Source organism: Mastomys coucha, unplaced genomic scaffold (assembly GCF_008632895.1).
Source record: "Mastomys coucha isolate ucsf_1 unplaced genomic scaffold, UCSF_Mcou_1 pScaffold23, whole genome shotgun sequence".
Classification (NCBI taxonomy): Eukaryota; Metazoa; Chordata; class Mammalia; order Rodentia; family Muridae; genus Mastomys; species Mastomys coucha.
The window spans coordinates 8,782,571-8,805,642 of NW_022196906.1; the positions used below are offsets into that span (position 1 = coordinate 8,782,571).

The 23,072-nt window shown below is 42.4% G+C and overlaps 1 protein-coding gene across 4 annotated transcripts in view; it reads left to right on the top strand.

Moving 5' to 3' along the window:
- The window catches only part of Mre11 (MRE11 homolog, double strand break repair nuclease), a 55,937-nt gene that overhangs the window by 11,320 nt on the left and 21,545 nt on the right, over positions 1 to 23,072 (top strand). For all 4 annotated transcript variants that reach the window (XM_031343314.1, XM_031343315.1, XM_031343316.1 and 1 more), the window contains 10 exons: positions 374 to 461; positions 1,867 to 2,008; positions 4,688 to 4,802; positions 7,783 to 7,968; positions 9,965 to 10,136; positions 13,831 to 13,911; positions 15,981 to 16,107; positions 18,356 to 18,459; positions 19,772 to 19,945; positions 22,332 to 22,394. In XM_031343314.1, the coding sequence (XP_031199174.1) occupies positions 374 to 461; positions 1,867 to 2,008; positions 4,688 to 4,802; positions 7,783 to 7,968; positions 9,965 to 10,136; positions 13,831 to 13,911; positions 15,981 to 16,107; positions 18,356 to 18,459; positions 19,772 to 19,945; positions 22,332 to 22,394 (1,252 nt within the window). The remainder of the gene's footprint in view (positions 1 to 373; positions 462 to 1,866; positions 2,009 to 4,687; positions 4,803 to 7,782; positions 7,969 to 9,964; positions 10,137 to 13,830; positions 13,912 to 15,980; positions 16,108 to 18,355; positions 18,460 to 19,771; positions 19,946 to 22,331; positions 22,395 to 23,072) is intronic.

Below are 23,072 nucleotides of genomic sequence, written 5' to 3' on the forward strand. Positions count from 1 at the left end.
GGGCAAGGACTAAGCTGTGTATGGAGAGGCAGTGGAGCTGGTGATGGGCCATGGAACTTGGTGTTTTGGATTCCAACATGCACAGATCCTTTTCCCCTCCCCCAACTGTAAGGAGAAGCCTTATATAAAGGATTAAACATTTGAGAAGCCTATTAACTTGCCAGTTATCAGCTGTTTACTGTTTTATATAATTCATATACTTTTAAGATACTTTCAAACTTTTTAATTTAACTGAGTGTATTTCCAGCACAGAGCTGGGGTTGTCTGCAGATACATGTTTGTAGCTACCTAGTGCACTACGTCTTGGAAGGAAAGTTTTGGGGAAATAGCTCTTATCCTTTACAGAAACTTTCACTCTTTGTTTTCTTTTAAGGTTTCCATGGGTGAACTACCAGGATGGCAATCTCAACATTTCCATTCCAGTGTTCAGTATCCACGGCAACCATGACGATCCCACAGGGGTAATTACAATTCTGCTGCAATCTTAAAAATGACATTGAATGTTATCACTGCAAAGCATCTACCTTTTTTTCTAGTAATTGGCAGTCAAATTGAGCCATGAATTCAAATTAATTTATTTTCATTTATGATTTTATATTTCTTTGTTGGTTTGTTTTTTTAATATGGAATAAGAATTCTTTTTTTTTTTAAATATTTATTTATTATTATACATAAGTACACTGTAGCTGTCTTCAGACACGCCAGAAGAGGGAGTCAGATCTCATTACAGGTGGTTGTGAGCCACTATGTGGTTTCTGGGATTTGAACTCAGGACTTTCAGAAGAGCAGTCAGTGCTCTTACCCGCTGAGCCATCTCACCAGCGCGAAATAAGAATTCTTACATGAGAGAGCCTTGCCATTTTTTTTCTTTGCAATACTGAGGGTAGAGAGGAGGTCTGACACATGCCAGGCGACAACTACCATCCTCAGCACTGGGTTCCCTTTTTATTTTGAGACAAGATCTCATTAAGTTGCCCACGCTGACCTTGAGCTTGTGATTCTGCCTCGGCCTTTAAGGGCCTGCAATTACAGCCCCTGATACAGGGCCTGCTGGAGCCTGACTTTTGTTTCATTGGTTTTTGCTCTCAGTGAGTTGCTAGGAATAGAGGGACTGCCCACATAGTGCTCCTCAGCTTACTTGAGCTCCTAGATTCTTACTGTAAAAAGTGATCTTTTTTTTTTAGTATTTTAAATCTAGATTCAATTATTTTATTTCTTGTTTGATATGAAGGCAAGACTGGCAGACCTAATAGAAAGTATGTTTGTCTTCTCCTGACGCTGTAGGTCATTAGTTTAGTTTATGGTTATGTACCTCTCGAAAACCAAAAACCAACCAAACAAAAAACATTGTATAGGAGACCTGCTTTATATTACAAAGTGCTTGTTTCACAGCTGATTATGCCTACTTTTTAGTGGCCAGGGCATCACTGTAGTGATGAGGTACTAGCTTTGCCCCTGCTGTGTGCTTTCAGCTGCTGTAGGTGATGTGTGCTAAAAGGTGGTAGAAGCCTCTTCAACATTGGGATTTAGTTTTGAGAAGACACTGTCATAATTTGTTTTTGTAATTACAAGTTGAATGTCCTTAATCCAAAATTATTAAGCCAAAGGTACTACGAAATCTTAAAGTTAGACTCAGAAGTTTTTTGTTTTAGATGCTGTTTGGTTTTGGGTTTTCACCTTGGGATTCTCACCTGGTAAGATCTGCACAGATGTTCTAAAGTCAAGAAAACCCAAATTCTGAAAACACTTAAGTTTTGTGAGTAAGACACACTTGTGTGCAGGGTGTGCTTTTGATGTGCTGTGTGCTGCTCACTCAGACCACTCATTTCTGCAGACACACTCACGCTCTTTGAAACTTTGACGCAGGCAGATGCCCTCTGTGCCCTGGATGTTTTAAGCTGTGCTGGGTTTGTGAATCACTTTGGACGGTCAATGTCTGTGGAGAAGGTTGACATTAGTCCGGTTCTGCTGCAGAAAGGAAGCACAAAACTCGCTCTGTACGGCTTAGGTAGGTGACCGACGTAAGTCAGATGTGAGTCCATTGTCCATGTCAGTGGAGAATTGTGTGCACGGTTGGCAAATACAGTATTAGAGAAAGTTTGGACCCAAAGGGCTTCCAAAGGAGGAGAATTGGACAAATTTGATTATTTCTTTTTGATTTCTATAAAAGATGATGGAATTTTCTGGTAAAAATGTTCTCAGTATTTCTAAGGACTTCATACTTAATGGTGGTTTTAGTAGAAAATAAAACAAACAAACAAAAACTTTGCTTAGTTTCTATATATTGTTTTGAGCCTTTTATTTAGAGTCACATTTACAAAGCTGGGTGATAGAAGTGCAGACTAGTTAGCCGAACTGCATTTTGGTGTCATAGAAGTCTGTGAGAGTTCAGAGCATCCTATTCAATATAGTGACACTGTCCTTTGTAGTTTGTAAGACTAAAATCTGGCTATTGTGAGTTGTGACACACTTAGATATAAGAGATGGAGGATGGCTTATTATTTTTTTTAAAAGATTTATTTATTATTATGAATGAGTACACAGAAGAGGGTGTCAGATCTCGTTACAGGTGGTTGTGAACCACCGTGTGGTTGCTGGGATTTGATCTCACGGCCTTCAGAAGAGCAGTCGGTGCTCTTACCCGCTGAGCCATCTCACCAGCCCCGGATGGCTTATTATTAACAGATTATATATGTTAAAATGAATTTTGCTACTTACCTGTTTCAGTGTGACCAGAAGAAAATTATTTATTTATCTGCTGCATTAGTGGTTCACATTATGTACATATTCTACAACTGACATCTTATTAAAGCAGATTCAGAAATGTGCTTTATCCTGGGTGTGCTATTATGTGCTTGTAATCTCAGCACTTTGGAGGTGAAGAGGGGAGAATCCATGGGGCTCACTGGGCAGCAGTGTAGTGAAATCAGGAAACTGTAGGCCAATGGGAGATTCTATCTTCAAAACAAAGTGGATGGCACCCGAACAACAATACTCAAGGTCAACCTCTGGTCTCCACCTATACCTCCTGCTTCCCCACACTGCACTGTGTTCATTTCACCATTTTCCATTTCTTTTTTTCCTTTTTTTTTTTTTTTTTTTTTTTTTTTTTTTTTTTTTTTTTTTTTTTTTTTTTTTAGTTTGTTTGTTTTTTGGTTTCTTTGAAACAGGGTCTCACCATGTAGCTCTAGTTGTTCTAGAGCTCACTATGCAGACCAGGCTAGCCTCAGATCCACCTTCCTCTGCCTCCTGAGTGGAATTAAAGGCATGCACCACTATGCCTGGCTTCTGTTTTATTTATTTATTTTTTTAGTGTTCTGTAGGAAAGCTTTTCTTTTTTTCTTTTTTTTTCTTTTTTGCTAGACCTTATTGTACATGAATGAAGAGCTAAGTATTATTTCTAAAGAACACATTTTAAAAATTCTGTACACTTTGTGTCTCAGGTATTTTTAAGGCTAGAAATAATGTGTACAGCCCATTCATTGTGCTTTTATGTCTGAATCTGAGATAGGAGACAGACTTCTAAAAAAGCCATTGGGAGTTTCAGTGTCTACAGTATTTGGAATGTCTCCAGAAAAATGGCTTGCTCTCTGCTAAACTGTGTCTTGGCTGTTACCTGGGCCACCCACCCCTTTTCAGTGATGCATTTGTCTCCGTGTTATCCCATCTTTTTCTGTCTTCCTTAACTGCTGTCTGCTCCATCCTAAACTCAAAGCATAGTGCTTGTGATCAGCAAGTTCTCCGCACCCTCAGACCTCTACCTTCTGCCTTCAGTAAAACCTGTCTGAAGCCTACTGTCCCAGCATCCCTCACAGTGCTCACACCTGTGAGTGTTGGGGCAGAAGTGGGAGTCGCTGTTCCCCTCACATCCACAAGCTGCTGTCTCCACATACTCCGCTTCAAGGAAGCCGCTGCCATTGTGGGATACCCTTCCCTCAGCCTGTGCCTTCAGTTTTTACCAACACTTCCAGTGCTTTAGCAAATAGGCTTCCACCAGCAGGGCCGTCCCATGTCCACCTCACAGTTCACATAATATAGCCAGATGTCCCTGTCCATCCAGTCACTGGCTTTTCTTCTATGGTCAGCATGTGAAGTGGCAAACCAGCTCCAGCTCCAATTTATTAGCATTTTGTTACTTGTTTTCTTGGTATCTCCTACTAGCCCAAGGCAAGTCTCTTGGTATAGGAAGAATTATTTAAAACCATTAAATTATTAAAAAGCATAAACTCAGTGTATGTAATAGTATTATACTTTAAAATACAGTTTAAAAATCTCATCCTTTTTAAATGTCCATTATTTCTGTGCATGTTATTGGTATATCATAGTTGAAAAGCACATTTACTTAACATTCATGGTGAGAGGATGAGGGTGATGTTAGACATTCCAGTGGGGTGTAAGCACAGGGAATTCGTTTATTTCTCCTGACACATTATCCTGATTTCCAAATGGAAACTTTTTTGAATGCAACTGAGTGCTATTGTGGATAAACCTGGTATATTTGTTAATAGATACCATTTATACAAGTGATTCTAGAATTCAGATATATAGCTGAACAGGAAAATATACTTTTGAGAAGTGTATTATTTAGGAGTAAATTGCTAAGCCTTCTAAATCTACAGTTTTAACTGTGGAGGAGTTTTAACTGTTAAGGAAAACAGTTTTAAAATAGTGTCATGTCCCTCCACAGGGTCCATTCCAGATGAAAGGCTCTATCGGATGTTTGTCAATAAAAAAGTAACAATGTTGAGACCAAAGGAAGATGAGAACTCATGGTTTAACTTATTTGTGATTCATCAGAACAGGTAAGTGAAGCACTGAGGTTCCCAAGATCTGTTTGTGCAGGCCTTTAGTAAAGGCCTGACTTCTTCACCATCACCAGGATGGATGGATTCCGGTGGGGCTATCTGTTTTGTGTGACTTCAGGCTGGACCTAGTTCACAAGTATTAATACTTGTGAGTGAATGTTTGCCTGGAATGGGTGAGACAGGAAAATAACCGTACAGACATGGATGCAGCAGAATGGAGTGTCGCCATCCCATCTGCTCCTCATGTCCTTAGGAACATTAACCATTCCACGTCCTTCACTGTGTGACTGTGTTATCCATAGTAGGTAATGTAGTAGGAATTGCCTGTGTGTGTTATAGACAGCAAGTTTTTTAATATTGCATTACTGAATTTCATCTTTCCCAGTGCTTAGAAGTGTCACTGATTTTTACTAATCTGCAATTGTATTTTTCTCCTGTCAGTGAACATTTTATTTCCAATTTCTTGATGCAATGGTCACATCCTCCACATGTCTGTGTGTGTGTGTGTGTGTGTGTGTGTGTGTGTATTGTGTGTTGTGTGAATGCCTTTCCAGAAACATAGCTAGATGAGCTGTCTTTTGCTAGTGGTTGTAGGTTATTTATCTTTCTGGAGTCCATGGTGGACTGAGAGGAAGAGGAACTAGAGTAAGTATGATGTCTCCACAGGGGAAGAAGTGAGGCGAGGAAGCTTATAAGAGAGAGAGAGAGAACTGGGAAGTCCTGAAGAGGACACCAGGGGATTTGGGCCTGACTGTAGTGTATTTGAGTGCAGACTTAGGCTAAGTGCTAGGTCAGTGCAAGTCTTCAGGAAGCAGACTTACGAATTTGAAACTGTGTCTCAAGTGTGTTTTGGTATGTATGAATTCCATGAACCTTTATACCACTGCTTACCACTGACTTCTTTTTCTGCCTCAGCTACATCACCCAGGGGAAAGTGGAAGGGAAGCTCATTATTCCAAAAGGTTGATCTATAATGGAAGGTGGGAAGCCCTGCTGCCAGTGTTGATGTGTGCATCTCACTGCAGAAGATGGTGGTGCTCATGTCTGCTCGCAGGGTGTACTACAGCTTGCTCCTCAGGGCAGTTCCCATTTTCTATTTTGATGTTAGTATTTGGAGAAGATGCTTGAATGCCTTACTTCCCATTGTACTTGTGTGGGCTAACTTGAGCCTGCCGAGTGTTTGTGTCCAGTAGTTAGCACTGTGGTGTAAGACTTGTGCTGTTTGTTGGTACTCATATTAGTCACTGGTGTTCCCGGTAGGAAAGACCTGACCTTCCTCATTTACTCACCTCTTCATGTTTCCTATCATTAAGCTCTTGGGGAGATGGAAAGGAGAGAGTATTTTTGTGTTTATGTTTATCTGTTTATCTGTTTATTTGTTGAGCATGGCCTTAGATTCTTGACATCACAAGGGCTGCAGGCCAAGTCCTCATTTTGGAAGCAACCACTTCTCCAATGAGTTTTGATCACTTCTATTGGTAGTACTTAGAACTAACATAAGTGAGCTCTAGGTGTGTTTGTTGATGCTGGATCTCTCAGCTATAGCAGTGAACAGAGTTAGTGTAATATAATGAGACACATGTAAATGTCTCACCTGTATGTGTGTGCACAAAAAATATAACCATAAGTTCCTGCTGATTCTAATCTAATCCATATCTACAGTGTGTGTGTGTGTGTGTGTGTGTGTGTGTGTGTGTGTATCAAACCCAGGCTCTTGCACATGCTAGTAGGCAGGCAAGTGCTCTGCCACTGAGCTGCATTCGTAGTCCCTTTTGTTACTGGTATTTATTATAAAAAGTACACAGAAAACCTTTGATACTCCTCACCTGCATCTCTATGAGGAGCACATTCTTATTAGAGTATAGTGTCTAGATTTTAGTTGCTGGTCTTCCACATCTGGTCAGGATGCCAGGTTCAAAGCTGTTCTGCTCCATTCCTCCCTCCCTTTTCACCACCGGGTGTGTGATTCTTAACAGACAGATTAATTTCTTTCCCTTCTCATTCTTACACACATCTGCTGTTATTATATCTGTAAGAGTTCTGGAAAACAGGATTGCTCAGTTGGGTGTATGTCCTTCAGCCTTTGCATTTACTGTATTTTTACTTCTTTGCGATAACCAGCTTGACTGTTGCTGTAGGAGGAGAGAGGCTGAAGTAGCGAGAGACTTGTTTTTAGTCTTGCAGCAGGCTGCCAGCATCCTTACCCCTTTCTTCCAGGAAAGATCGCATGCTCTGTGAAGGCGCAGTGGCACTGTGCTGTGTTTGAGTGTATTGTGCTTTTCCTCACACCCCACACGCCCGACTCACACACAGGCCTGCTGCTCCCCTAGCTCACCGTCCACCTTCCCTGAGCTCTTCAGTTTAGCTGCATGTCTTGCTGTTCTGTGACGCCTCAGAGCTTATTCTCAATGCAGTTCAGGCTTGCCTTTCCCTGCAGGGCACCCTCTCCTCTCATATGGACCCCTCCTCAAGAGGCCTACTAATTCAGAGCCCAGCTTTCAGTTGAAGTTGTTGTGTTTCAGTGTGCTGAAAACTCTTAATTTAAATGGCCATTTTATTCCTGTTTATAATTAATAAACAAAACAGATGTTAAAGTCACTGGAAACATTTAGTATAGTTTGATATTTTATCATGAAGTTCAGATTTAACCCATTTTTTTTCCTCCTTTTTGGGGTATATAATCAGGTTCAGTTGTGGATTTGAGCTGAACAGAGCTCTTGTTTTCCCGACTTGACGAGAGTATACTACTCTGCATAAACTCTGCTGTCTCTTTACAGTGCAGACCTGGAGGGTTTCTGTCAAGCCTCTGACTTGATTGCCTCCTACAGGTTTGTAAGGCTGTGCTTTGGAATTCGATTCAATCGCTGCCCCTTCAGCAGTTTCTGACAAGAATGGAGAAAAAAGATTTTGTGTAGACTTGAGAGGGACTTTGCCTTGCCGCTCTAAACTTGTGTTCTGCTCTTAAATCTTGGTACAGGAGTAAACACGGAAGCACCAACTTCATCCCAGAGCAGTTTCTGGATGACTTCATTGACCTCGTTATCTGGGGCCATGAGCATGAGTGTAAAATTGGCCCCACCAAAAATGAACAGCAACTCTTCTACGTGTCTCAGCCTGGAAGCTCAGTGGTGACGTCCCTTTCCCCTGGAGAAGCTGAGAAGAAGTGAGTCCTTTAATATTCTAAGTCAGTTCTTCAGAAACCCTCCTATGTCTGATCGACCCACACTGGTGCTGTTGGCAGGAGGGGATAGCTTGTTTAGGTTTTAGACTTCATTTATTACTGTGGGGTGGGGGACGTGTGTGAGGGTGCACACATGCTAAGGTGAGGTCTGAAGACAGCTTTGTGGAGTCAAGTCTCTTCCACTTTGCTTGCGTCCTGGAATCAAACACAGGTTTGCAGGCAAGTGCTTAGCCCACTGAGCCATCTCACCTGCTCTAAGGTCACTTTGTGTATGAGGCTTGGTTGTTGTAGTTGTTCTGTTTTCAGGTTGGTTGGTTGGTTTGTTTTCTTTCATTTTAATTGTTTCTTTATTCCTAGGCAAATAACAAATGAAAAACGGAACAATGCTACTTTAAGATAGGAGTACAGATATCTGTAGTTCACTTTGAAATACATCCAAAAAATAAAGCGGAAGATAATAGGGAAGGGTGCACAGGTGACTGAGTAGATAATTTCATAAATACTTCACTGTAGCATCTGGGAATTAGGTAAAATGGGCTCCCTACCAAAGTTCTAACTTTGCTGTGCATCCATTTTTCTTTTTCCCCACACTAAAATGGGAGAAAAAAGTTTTCTGTAAATTCCATGATCTTGAATAGTTTGTTTAGCTTGTCTGGATGTAGTCTTGCTCAGTTACTAAGGGAGAATAGGGTTGAACTAGTTAATTGCCAAGATCCTTTCTAGTTCCTAGATTCTCTCATTCTCTCTTCCTCTGTGACAGGGAACACAAAGGCGACCACCACAGAGAGCAGTTGTGTAAGCCTCCATGGTCTCAGTCTACTAACAGAGCTGTAGCTACCGCCATCTGCAGGTAGACTTCCCAGTTCAGCCTTGTCTCACTCGGGACACTCCTAGAGTTCCTGAATTTGCTTCTGTCAGTCTTCAGTTCTGTAACCTTGCAGGGTCACTCTCCTAGAATTTCCACTCAAGTGTGATTAAATTTAGATTTGGACAGCTTAAGTGGCAGCTGGCAAGATCCTTTAGAGGTGTCATGGCACTAAAGGTCTGACTTGACTCACTTCTTTTTTGGCAGGGTAGTAAGGCCGTGGCTATACTGATATGACTGAGAGAGCCTTTGGTGGTTATTGGTGATTTTGCTGCAGTTTAGGAGAATTCAAGACTAACATTTAAAAATAAATTTCAGATTAGCTTCTAGGTAGACATTTATAAATTTTACAAAGTCTATATATAAGCAGATTCCCATAGTAACTTAGTTGAACTTTTTCTGGTTATAAATATACTGTTGTAGCATACCTGATTTCTTTTGTGTCCATGTTGGGAGATGGCTTTTAAGATGGTCTTACCATGTAGCCTAGGCTGACCTTGAACTGATGGTTCTCTTTCCTTTGCCCCCATGTGCTAGGATCGAAGAGTGTTCCATGTTTAGCTTTCTAATTCAATCTAAGTTGTTGACATTTTGTGAACTGGGCTTTGGTAGAAGGTTTTACCAGGTGGATCTGCTCAGGTCCTGATGGTTGTGGTACCAACAGGTACAAAGAACATGGCAATGGGGTGTGTGCTTGTGTGGTCTTCTCTTTCTGGCATGATCTGGATAGTGTTTATCAGACTATAGTCAAGGTTGTCCCTTTGTGAAACTGTATGTGCTCAAATAGGAGAGACAGAGGGAATGACGGAGGAACTCACTTTATTCTTAGGAAGAATGTTTGCTATTTTTACTATTAAAATTAAATTGACAGAAACATCTATCTTTAACAGTATTGTTTTATAAGCAAATATTTTATAAGAACTAAGAAAAAATGGAGCCTTTTATTTACGACAGGGTCCCAGCTAGCCTCTAACTTGTTATCCTCCTGCCTCAGTCTCCCGGGTGTTGGGAATCACAGGAATGTGCCCCAAGCCCTGTTGATAGCTTTGAATCTGTTGATTCATCTTCCTGAGCATGCCTACTAAATGTTTGAGCTCTCGGTCCTCCATGCAGGCATGTAGGCTTGCTGCGCATTAAAGGGAGAAAGATGAACATGCAGAAGCTGCCTCTCCGCACAGTGCGACAATTCTTCATGGAAGACGTGGTTCTGGCTAACCACCCAAGCCTGTTCAACCCTGACAATCCTAAGGTGACCCAGGCCATCCAGAGCTTCTGTTTGGAGAAGGTAATTGTTTCCAGAGGTAGCAGTGAGGTCTGCTTTGTTTGACAAGTCACTGCCTCTCAGTTACAGGGCTGAGCAATTTAGAGGGATGCTGTCTGTGTTTATTGCTCATGAAGCTGCAGCACCACTGATGCTCAGGGCATGAGTTCATCTTTCATTTATTTCTTTAAATAGAATTATTTACTGATTAAATTTGTTCTTTGACAATTTCAAATGTATATAATGTCCCCTTCTCTCCCTTTTCCCTTGACCCCCATACGAAGTCTTTTCCACATTCATGTCTTTGTTTTGTGACTCATTGAGTTTAAACGGGGTCATCCGCGTGCCACTGGGTTTAGAACTGATTGGTGCCTGGTCTTGTCCAAGCCCAGTGCAACCTCATGAGTTTATGACGGGCATAACTGTCATGCTCAGGTGAGGCTTCAGAGCCATTCTTATCTCCTGGCTCTTCCTTCTGCCCTGGCTTTCTCAGTGTTTTCCCAGCCTGAAAGGGCAATGTATACTTGGATTTTTAGGGCTTTTCTTACATAGAAGAATGGTAGATGTAAAGAAGTCATCAGTTAACTCTCTTAGAACTTCTTTTTTTTTTTTTTAAGATTTATTTATTGTATGTGTATGAGTGCACTGTAGCTATCTTCAGACACATTAGAAAAGGGCATCAGATTCCATTAGAGATGGCTGTGAGCCACCATGTGGGTTCTGGGAATTAAACTCAGGACCTCTGGGAGAGCAATTGCTGGTCTTAACCACTGAGTCATCTCTCCAGAACTTCTTTTAAAGAGCACACATATCCAGTTTCCCACTTTGATCTGCATTTGATAATGGCTCACCTTCCTTGTAAAAGCAGATGCTGACCTTGGAGATGGGAGGACACTGTGGTCCTGCACCTCTAATTTCCATTACACATTCCTCTCTCCCTAAAAACTACTCCAAATACAATCTTAGCCTCCTTTTCTGGTGTAGCCTGCTGCCACGCTCAGCCTCTGCAGAGACTCTGGGTCTCCTGCTGTAGTCAGGCTGCACTTTTTTGTCATATAGGCTGCAGCTTGATAGCCGTGAGTGCTGTCATTAGTTAGGCACACTCTGCCAGCTTTAGCTTTACATCTTATTCTCATGTAAAGTAGGGAGTAGGGATGATGATTGTGATTACTGATGCGCACTGACTGCTTTTCCGAGCCCTGCCCCATGTTATTATTTAATCCATCCGCAGCGCCTGTATGTGGACAGGTTCTGCTTCCTGTTTTTTGTCTTTCTCTGTTCCCACCTCCTCTCTCCTCCTTGTTACTGTTTCTAGGAATTGAATCAAGGGCATTACAGTTGCTACACAATTTCTGTACCATTGAGTGCCTTAGCCTCCTAATCCATGTTCTCCACCACAAGCTGGACCTTAGATTATACAACTGGCCATTGTCACAGCTGAAGGAGCAGCACGTGGCTTGCATAACTGAAAAGCTTTAGTGTGTGCATGCTCCAAGGTGACTGGTGTCACAGACTCAGGCTTACTGGGGTTATAGGCTTGTCTCTCTGTTTTTATGACCACCCCCCTCCTACCAACTCTCTGTTTTCCCTTCTACTCTTCACTATCAGGAAGATGTTAGCTGTGGCCAAGGTGCATACATTGTCTTTGCAGATGAAAACACTATTACCACACTAGCTCCAAATATCCCTGAATAGTTTTATTGGTGACACATTCCCTGCATTCAGACAGGTAGGAAATCCCTGTGTTGATTTTGTATGATGTATTTATAGCAGCCAGCCCAAGGTTTCTCAGCCTTGGCACGATTGGCATTTTGAGTAGGTAATTCTCTGCTGTGGGAGCAGCTGGGGTTCTGTGCCTTACAGGATCTGCCACTAAATGCCATTAGTTCCCTCTCTTAGTCAGGGTATAGTGTGCTGTGATGGACACTGCAACCAAAAGCAGCTTAGGGAGGGAAGGATTATTTGGCTTACATGTCCTGAATCACAGTCTTTTTGGGAAGCTAAAACAGGAATTGAAATCAGGCAGGAACCTGGAGGCAGGCAGGAGCAGAGGCCAGGGAGGAGGCTTGCTTTCCATGGCTTGCTAAGTCTGCTTTCATAGAGAACCCAGGACCACTAGCCTAGGGTGGCAGTGCCCACAATGGGCTTGGCCATCCCCACCAGTCACTAAGAAAATGTCCTTTAACCCAGATGTGATGCATTTTCTCATTTGAAATTCCCTCATCTCAGATGACGCTAGCTGTGTCAAGTCGATGTAAAAACTAGCCAGCACAATCCCTTTCCCTACAGTCACGATAAAACAGACTGTGAAATGTTCCAAGGATTGAAATCACCTCTGCTTGAGCTCTGTTGCAGCCCCTGTACCTAAATTCTGGTCGGTCTTTCTTTTCTTTCTCTTTTTTTTTTTTTTTTTTTTTGAGACAGGTTTTTGGCATGAGGCCCTGACTAGCCTGGAGCTTGAGTTTGCTATGAACCTCCTGCCTATACCTCCCAGGTGCCTGTATTACTGGCACGCCCCACCAGTAATCTTAGAAGAGTCATAAGAATCCAGACAGGAAGGGTGGTTATTGGCAACAGTTATTTGGTCATTTCTGATATCTCTTTGATATGGTCCTTAATTATATTGCTGTCTTCATTCCTGTGAGGACAAGGTTTACTTGTTAAGTTTTTTGTATTTTAAATTTTGGGGGGAGTTTTGAAACAGAGTCTTGTTCTGTTGCTAAATTGGCCTGGAGCTCACTGGAGCCTAAAACACTCAGCCTTCTTTCTGCCTCTGGAATGTGGGTTCCAGGCACGCAGGTGCCTCCATGCCCAGTTTCCTGCCTTTCTGTTTAGCACTTGTGCTACTGCCTGGCGCATGGGTGCTGTGTACATGCTGGCTGACTGAGAGTTGACTGAGCAGATCTCCTTAAAGCTCTCTTCTATCCAGGAGCATAGTCACTAGCACCAGTGGCTGTCAGAGTGATACACTCAGAGTTCACTCTCTTGATTGTGCTAACCACATTTCAAGTACCCTATGTCTACATGTGCTTCCTGGCAGTAGCACCAGATACTTCACAGGTAAATATGATTTCTGAGGAGCAGGCATGGTGCTGCATTCCTATAATCCCAATACTTGGCAGGTAGAGCCAGGCAGATCAGGGCAGCATTAGGAAAAGACTTCAGATTGGCAAACAGCTGCAGCCATTAGGAAGATGTGTTAGGAATAAAATCTGTCTTCTTGGACCATAGCTCTCGAAGGAGCAATGTAGGGTAAGTGCTTTTGTTTTAGGATCTATCTGAGATTGTATAAGCTCAATCTGGTACAGCATTATCATATTGGAAACACTCATCTTGTTTACTTGAGCTTTTCCAAGGTAAACAATCCAAGAGCCTATAGATTCCTGCAGGGTCTGTATGACACCACTGACAAACTTGGCTTACTTGGTCTAAAGTTAAGATGGGGTAACTCATGTTGAAACTTGAGTAGGAAATTGGAACACAGTGAGTATTGTAGACTTTCTTGTGAAGGAGTTATGATTGAAATGGACAAATTCCTGAGAATGTTTGTAAAATAAACTGTTAAGGGATGAGATTGGTGGGGGCACTACAAGCGTTAAAGGATGCAGTCAGCAAGATGGGGCCAGGGTGGCTGAGGAGCTGTGCAGAACTCTGCAGTAATGTAAACTATGTCAGCCAGTTTACACAAAGTTTAATGCTTTGGCATTTTTATTCTGAGATTGAAGAAATGCTTGACAATGCTGAGCGGGAACGGCTGGGGAATCCTCAGCAGCCGGAGAAGCCTCTGATCCGACTCCGGGTGAGTGCTGTGTGCATTAACCTACCCTTGTTAGTTTATATCCGCACGCTTAACATGCTTTACTGAAAATTAGTAAGGAAAGTGCTTAGAGTGCTGGCAAGAGGCAAAATGGGAAGCTGGAAGCCATGGGCTTGGTCTAATCTCAGGTGAACTTTATTGATTTGGTGGTTTATTCATACTTCTGTTGTTTCCTAAATAATTTGTTTCTGACCTGTCCTTGCTCAGCCCTCTTGCACCCCTCTTGCACCCCTTTGGGCACGTTGATCTTGCTGAAGCTCCTGGCAGGAATTGCATGTATTCTCATTCTCCGTGAGTCTGCTCCAAGCCCTGTAGCTTGGTGCTGTGAGATGGAGCTGATGGTGCTCTTGCCAAGCTGATTCACTCCTGCTGCCCTTTCTGTTCTCAGTACGAATGCTTGTATGTACTGTGTGTGGTTTGCTATTTTGGTTACTGTGAGCTAGTGTCCTGTGAGTCAGCCCGACTTTCCCACTCTGATAAAAACAAGGTAAAGTATGTTCATTTGTGCCACTGCTTCTCCCTTTCCACCCGCCCTGCTGCCTGTTTCTTATCATCCGTGTCCTAAGACAGACATGGCCTACAGTCACTGTCATCAAGCTGATGGAGCAGGTGACCTGTAATTTTGAGATCACTTCAGGTTTTGCCACTGAATTCCTCTCACTCTCTGAGCTATGTCTAGCTCCTCCTGTCTCTTAGCCATCTTTTCATTCTAAGTATATGGCTTTAATAGCATTTGGTAGTAGTGAGGCCTGATTTTTTTTTTTTTTTTTTTTTTTTTTTTTTTTGTAAATCCTGTGCTCAGGAAGTATGGCCTTAAGCCAGCAGCCTTGGCATCTCCAGTGTTTAAAATGTGGAATTCCCACATTGACCCTGTTGCCTTCTGACAAGATCCCCAAGAGACCTGCATTCATTACCGTTTGAGAAGTCCTGGATATACCTGAGGGGCTGAGAACTTGACAGCACTCAGTCCAGGAGGCTGGTGCGTTGGTGCTCAGAGTAGCCACAGTCTCACACTATCAAGACCAAAAACTCTGTGGTTGCACAGGTCAGGAGGCTGGTCCCTCAGCAGTCCCAATCTGGAAGCCACTGGGTCCTCAGTCAATGGACAAAGCCTGGAAATGCTCGTTGCAATATAAGCGAAGGAATCGGCAGTGGCAGCAGGATAAACCAGCTCAGCAGCAAGAGGGAAGGGCAAGTGAGGGAGCCGCTCCTCTTCTTCCTGCTCTTTTTTATCTCAGCTCTTACTGCAAGATGCCACCCAGGTTTGGGGTGGATTCCCCACAGCAGTTAAGGCAGTCAAGACAACTAATGGTTTCAAAAGGTTAGAGTCTGCTGGTGGAACTGAGGCAGCAGATAACAGGCGCAGTGGCTGGTGTAGAAGCTGAGGGCTCACATTTTTAGCCATAAGCCTGAAGTAGAGAGTGCAAGTCAGCAGTAGTTGATGCTTTTTACTCTCAAAGCCTACCTCTGGGAAGGCCATACCCACTAAGCATGAGACTGTGGGGATCTCATTCAGACCACTCTAAGGAGCCATTCTCAGAACCCACAGACATGACATTTTTCACTGTCTGGATTTTCCTGGCACTGTCTTTGTCCAGTCTGGAGCTGTCTCCCTGGAACCCAGGTGAATAAGCTGACTTATGTAAGGAATGTATTCTGTTTTGTTAAGGGTTTATCCCTCTATTTTGAAAGTTGAGAAACTGACTTAAAAGTCCTCCTTTGTTTCCAGCTAGTACCACGCTGTGTGCTTAGGCTATCAGGGAAGCCAGTGCATTCATCCCATCCTGGGATGGCATTTCCTTGTTCTGTTGTACAGGAAGCGTGCTTTTGTAAACATCACCTGAATTATTCTGTCAGTAGGACAAATGGTTTAACATCATCATGGTCATTACACACAGAACATGAGTTTAGAAATGTAAAAATATTGAGCTTTTAGATTGATATAAATAGTATACATACCAGACTATAAAGGCCAAAAAAAAAAAAAAATGTGTATTTCTTAAAAATTGGCACACTGTTTCCTGATTTAATAGTTTATTCTGTCTTTCCAGGTGGACTACAGTGGAGGCTTTGAACCTTTCAATGTTCTTCGTTTTAGCCAGAAGTTTGTGGATCGAGTTGCTAACCCAAAAGATGTCATCCACTTTTTCAGGCACAGGGAACAAAAAGGAAAAACAGGTAAACTGGTTATTTTAGAAAGTTAAAGAATTTAACTGGTAGTATTTGTATAAACCAGCCTTTGGTAAGATAAATACAAAATAGAAGATTTTAGTATTTGTAATGTTAGACAAAAAGAAAAAAAGGTATGTGAATATTTTACCTTCTGAACATTTGGGGTATTTTCTTGTTTACTTCCTTTTAGAGGCAAAGTCTTGCTATGTAGCCCAATCTGGCCTCACATTGGATCTCTCCTCAGTGTCCTGAGTGCTGGGACTGCAGGCTTATACCGTCCCACCCAGCTGCATTCTGTTTTTTAAAGTTGTGACAATTACTGAAGGCTTGGAGAAAGACTTTGTCTGCGAGTGATAGCGCTCATGGTTTGAGACACTTGTTATTCACTATCCATGTTTGTTTCCTACCACGGATGAACGGTCAGAGTGCATGCTCTCACCTTTTGCAGTATTAAGTATTTTGACTTAGTGTGTACAGCGCTTTAGGAAGACTTCAGACTTTTGAAGTCAAAAGTGTTCTGTAGTTTGATATTTTAATAATCGAATAGTTCATTTCCAGTTAAATTTTATAGATGCCTAGTGCCCTGTTAACTATGTTTAAGTCATCAACTAAAATAATGTTTTTTCATAAGAAATATCCATCATGTTTATTATAGAGTGCCCTTCCCTTTATAGCTAATAAGAGAATTTCAGCAATGGTAGAAATTAAAAGTGATGAGGTTGGGTGAGATGGCTCAGTGGTGATGAGCACTGCCTGCTCTTCCAGAGGACCAGGTTCCTTTCCCAGCATGCATGTGGTGGTTCACAATGTCTGTAACTCCAGTTCCAGGAGCTCTAATGCTTCCCTCTAGCTGCTAGGCACTGCTTATACACGGTCATAGGTATACATTCAGGCAAACATTCATACACAGTAGATGAAAATAAAATAAAGTTTAAAAAAGTAAAAAGTAAAGAATGCTATGAATTTAACCTGAAGCCATGGATCAGATACTGAAGGACAGAGTATAGAAAGAAAGCTATGTGCAAGAACCTTGTTTTGGCTGTGAATTTTAATCAGCTACTTCTTAACACGGTTTGAGTTTTCTCTCCAGCAGATTTTGGCCTGGTGATATTGTTTTATTTAAACTCTAGTTGCTTAGTGGAAATGATGCCACCTATATGTGCCTTAACTGAAAGTTTCTTATTTTGGCCACTCTTATACTTTACTATGTGTGTGATATTATATAAATTAGTATCAACTCCACTGTTAAAATTTCTCTTTTATAAAACCAAAATTGTTTTGCAAATGGCCTTAGCAGTGTATGGTCATCATATCTGTAAAGTAATACTAAAGCTTCCGCCCTAGAGCTCATAAAGGTATTCGTCCACCTGGCAAGAGGCACTGAGCTAGACAGCGCTTCTACCAGCCAGTCACTTTCTAGACTTCCCCTCATGGAAAATGGTTTTTCTCCTTCGGTTTATCATCTCTACTCTGCGTTCTGTGTTCAGATGATAGCTGCCTTTGATGGCTACATTTGGAGTCTGCCTTCTCAGTGTGCCTCGTTCTCTGTAGTACTTACTACCTTACACTGCCATCATCCACTCTCGTGGGCAGGGAGTTTTCCCTTTTTCCACTGTGTTCATGACACCATATTCAATTAGCCAAAGAAGGTGTCAGCAGAGCAAATGCTGGTCCTGTTTGCTGACCTCCTGCCCAGTGGGCATTGTTAACCTGCCCTGCACAGGGAGTCAGCAGACGTACATTAAGCATCTTTCCTGTTAGTGTTCTCACAGAATGCTGACAGGTGCTCACGGTTGAGACTTAATACAGTCTCTCTGTAAGAGGCATTGTCAGTGAAACTGGCTTCCTTTATTTTGAACTGGGGGTGTGTGGTGGTGACGTCAGCAGCACTATTCAATACTGCTGTGAATAGTTCTGGGACCTTTCTATCATAAGTGCAGATGGCCACGTAGGAGAAGATGTCAGCAATGCTCTGTTATTGTGAGTGTGTTTTAACTCTCATACTTCCTGAAAGGAAGGCTCTGGGGACAATTTTCACAGAACGGTGGCAAGAGCCATGGTCCTTCAAGATGAGAAAAGCTAGTGTGGACTGTGTGGGAAAAGAAGGAAATCCAAAATAATCTCAGGGCCATTAGCAAATACAGCTTTCTTTTTTTCCTTAAAATGTATGTGGAACCACTGAGGAGTTGATGAGAGTTTGACTGTTTGAATGTGTAATAGAAGCTGCTGTTTTTTGCTGGTCTCCTTTCTGTAGGAGAAGAGATCAATTTTGGGAAGCTCATCACAAAACCTGCTTCAGAAGGAACAACGCTTAGAGTAGAAGACCTTGTAAAGCAGTATTTCCAAACTGCAGAGAAGGTAACTCGTCAGAACTCACTTCTTAGGGTTTCATTGGAGAGACACCACGACCAGGGCAGCAACTCTTATAAAGGAAAGTGTTTAATTGGGGCTGGCTTAGTCTATTATCACCATGGTGGAAAGCATGGCAGAATGCAGGCAGACTTGGTGCTGGAGGAACCAAGATTTACAGACAGCAGAAGGGTGCTGTCTTCCACACTGGATGGAGCTCGAGCATAGGAAATCTCAAAGCCCATCCCCACAGTAATGCACTTCCTCCAATAGTGCCACTGTGGTCCAAGCATTCACACACATGAGTCTATGGGAGCCACACCTATCCATCCTCTACACTCATGGTTTTTTAAAAATGGGTGACACAGCAGATTTTAGTGTAGACTGTGTGTAATTCACAAGTCAATGACTCTTGGGTACATCTGTGAGGTAACCAGTATGAGGTAGTTTGTATCAAAGTATTTGGTGAACATTGTTAATATAATTAGCAGGAGTCATTGTTGGCTCTGTGTTCCTCTTCTATTGCTGCTGTAAAAGTCTTGATCTTATCTTATGTTTGAATGTAGCTTTTTTTAAAAAAAAAGTTTAGTTACTTTATCAATACAGTCATATGATACTAAAGCTACTTGGACTTCTCTAGTTGTATTATGTATTTTTTTAAAACACAAATTTGTTACCTGGCAGTTGTATAGGTTAGAAATAGCACTGGTCTTTCTAGGCTGAGATCAGGGTATCAGCAGGTCCATATCCCTCTCTGGAAGTTATAAGGGAGTGTTATTTCTCAACCTTCCCCAGCTACTAGCACTCCTTGCTTACCTTGGCTTAGTTTCCTTTATCCATTTGCACAGCCAGCAGTATTGAATCTCTGACCATTTTCTAAGTTATGTCTTCCTCTGCCTCTCACTTGTTCTTTCTGGAACCCTGTGATTCTATGGGGCTGCCTGGAGAGCCCTTGACAACCTATGGAGATAATAGCTGGATGATGAACACCCTTCATATCATCTGTAGCCTTGGACTCCTTCACCATATAACAGAGTCAGAGGTCCCAGAGTGAGCTGGGGGCATCTTTACAGCCATCATCTTGCCTCTAGTAGTCATTGGTGGCCTCGCTGGTATTGTCAGCCATTCAGGTCTCTGCAGGTAGCTGTACCTGTCTTTGACTCCCCTCCCATTTTTTCTGGTCTTTGGCCTAGCGCTGTCTGCTGGTCCCACACCCCGCAGCTTATCTTTTCTCAAAGAAGACTGGTTTCATTCTTAGGTAGTTACTAGATGAGGAATGAATAGTACTTGTGCATCAAACAGTTTGTGTTGTCTTACACAGAATGTTCAGCTCTCACTGCTGACAGAAAGAGGAATGGGCGAAGCAGTTCAGGAATTTGTGGACAAGGAAGAGAAAGATGCCATCGAGGAATTAGTGAAGTACCAGCTGGAGAAAACACAGCGGTTTCTTAAGGAGCGCCATATCGATGCTCTGGAAGACAAGATTGATGAGGAGGTGAGTTGCTGACTGACAGCCGCTAAGAGTTGTGCTAAGGTTTGGATTGGTTTAAGTGTCTGTTTAAGTGTCTGATTTGTTTGGTTTCCTCATCTATAAAGTTAAGGTAATAAAATGAGTAAATGAGGCAGTGTCAAGGCAGAAGGCAGTGGAGTCTGACATGTGTCTGGTGCAGAGTGAAGGTTGGTTCTGTCCTAGAGAGAGCAGCTTTCAGAGCTCCACGAAGGCTTCACAGTGAAGCTTGTAGCATAGAATTGCTACACTTGTTGTCATAGTTGTGACTGAGCTTTTGATTCCACCTAAAGCATGCTTTCCCTTTGCACACCAAGGAGGGACAGAGAACCTCCCATTGCAGTACATTGCCACATCAAAAAGCAAAACTAAAGGGTTTAAATGTGGAGAAAATGTTTGTAAGTGTGCAGAAGAGAAGACTAACATTTTCAATATAGTATTAAAAGGCTCATAGACAGCTTTAGAAAATATTAAACATCTCAGTGGAGCCATGAACAAAAGGCATGAAAAGAGAGTCCACAGGAAGTATACATGGCTAATAAGCTTGAGAAGGTGGTATTTAACCACAGTTAACCAAGGGTATTAATTTTAAATGGATTTTCTTTGTCAAATTTAACTTGAGAAAACTGTCAGCAAGTGCGCTGTTGGAGGCGTACTGACGCAGCTTCCTAACAGCGGTAAGGCGTGGCCCTGAGGGTGTCCTAAGGAGAGAGTAAAGCAGACATTCGCATACAGCATGACAGCTGCCAGTGCTGTGCTCAGGGGACACTAGGAAACTTTTGTTTCTTTGAACACTGTCACAATCTAGAAGTCTAAAGACTTCTATTAAGTATTATGTATTAGAAGCTATTAAGTGTTATGATTTTGGCCAGGTGCAGTGGCAGGTCTAGAACTGCAGAGTTGAGAAGGTGGATGTAGGCGGATTAGGAGTTCAAGGTCATCCTCACTACATAATGAGTTTCGGGCCAGCCTGGGCTACATGAGACCCTGTCTTAAATAAACAAAAAGTATGTGTTTGAAAGCCATGGAGAAGTATTTTCAGTATAATGTTACAGGCAAACAGGATTGTAAGGATGTACAGTTATTTATTCAGTTTTATAACATGGATGAGTATGAATAGATTCTTCGAGGTTCCAAACACACTGGCAAGCATCTTGGTTCCAGATCTGTATCCATGAGGAAATACCTTCTCTGTAGAACAAAACACTGTTTTGTAGGTGCAGTCCCTTGCCTCTCATCTTAGCGAGTTTAGCATGGCCCTCTTAAAGCCTGCCAGGTTACATGTAAATAGTACCATTCAGTGCCAAAAGCATTCAGGTCAGAGCAGGTCCACTCTCTCTGTGACTCTAGGTGTGTTGAGTCACTTGGTTCGTCTTTACACTGGTTGCTGAACTGCACAGTGTGTGTCTGTGTCTTTGTGTCTCTGTGTCATGGTAGCCAAGAGCATGGCCTCTAGACTGTGCTGTCTGTGCTCAAAATCAGAAGCCTTATCTGTGTACTGATTCTTAACTTCTCAGCTCTCAGTACCTTATCTGTAAAATGGAGTTCCTCCATGGTTGTGAGGATTGAAACAGTGTCTATCAGTTTGCTTCCACATGCTGTTCTGTGTGCACAGCAGCATTTTTAGTACCCAAAGCACCATGTCTTACTCTGTCAACCTTTTTTTTTTTTTTCCTGAGAAAGGATCTCTCTATGAAACCTTGGCTACTCACTACTCGATATGTAGACCAGGTTGGCCTAGTGATCACCTGCTTCTGCCTCCCGAGTGCCGGGATTAAAGATGTGTACCACTGTGCCTGACTCCCATACTGGCTTTTGACCCATGTTTCCACTGCTCTTGTCAAGGTTTCCAATGACTCCTTTTGCCAGCAGGAGCTGCTCTGACTGCTGCCAAACTTCTCGAGACAATTTTATCTTACAGGTCTTACAGGACTCCCACACATTGGGCACACTTTCTTCCTTCCTTGATGGAATATTCCCTTTCCTGGTAATTTTATCTCTCTATCCTCTTAAGCTGGACTTCCCATAGTTTAGTCCTTGGACCGTTTATCTGCATCCCTGTTTTCTAACTTCACCCAGCTTCATGGCTTTGGTGGTGGTGACACTCACAAGTTTCTCCTAAGCCTTTCTTTCTCCGCTCCAGACTTGCATAGCGTATAGCCTGCTCCTTGTGTATGAAAAACAGATCTCACAAGCGAAATGCCCATTCTCTGCCCTGCTCTTCCAGTAGAGTTCTATGGACACTTTGGTCTTTGAGTTGCGTAGACTGAAAACTACCAAGTTGCCCATGACTCTCTGTCCTCTTGTCACCTATATTCTGATGGGGTTCTGCTGTTAGAATATACAGTGTCTGACTTTCTATGTTATGGTCTAGGTCCGACGTTTCAGAGAAAGCAGACAGAGAAATACCAATGAAGAAGACGATGAAGTTCGAGAGGTAATTTACAGCTGCAGCATACTATGCCTGTAGGTTGGTTTGTGAGCCAGAAGCGCCAGTGCGTATAGTTGGACAGATTGCCCAAGGGTATGTTGTGTCTAGGAGTGAACACTCTGGCTACCATTGGCTGATTTGAGCTCAGGTCATATCAGTGACAAGTGTGTGACTGTCATTGCTTTTCTCCTTTCTGCTCTTGTGAAAATGTGTTTGTACATGTGATGGGCACAGGTTTAGAGAAAATCCTCATTATTGAAAATAACATGTAGAGATAATTCTGAGTTAGAATGTTGGAATCTTCCTAAGTCTCCTTAAGTGTCAAGAAAGGTAGATTTGAAACTGCTTACTGTTTCACTGTTCTAGGCTCCTGACTGCTACTGGTGCTTGCTCACCTCGTGACTGAAATGTGCTCGTTTGTTTTCTGATTGTGTGTTCTGTGTTTTGATTATTGTCACTATTTTGTGGTTATTCCACACATTACCGACTCCCGAGCCTTTGTCTGAATTGCTTTTACAGTCAGTGGTTTTTGTGGTTGTTGTGAGTATCCTGCTAGGAGGACAAGTGTGGACGAGTATGGGCAAGCAAGTGTGGACGAGTATGGGCAAGTGTGGACGAGTATGGACAAGTGTGGGAGAGTATGGACAATGAGGAAGAGTATGGACAAGTGTGGGAGAGTATGGA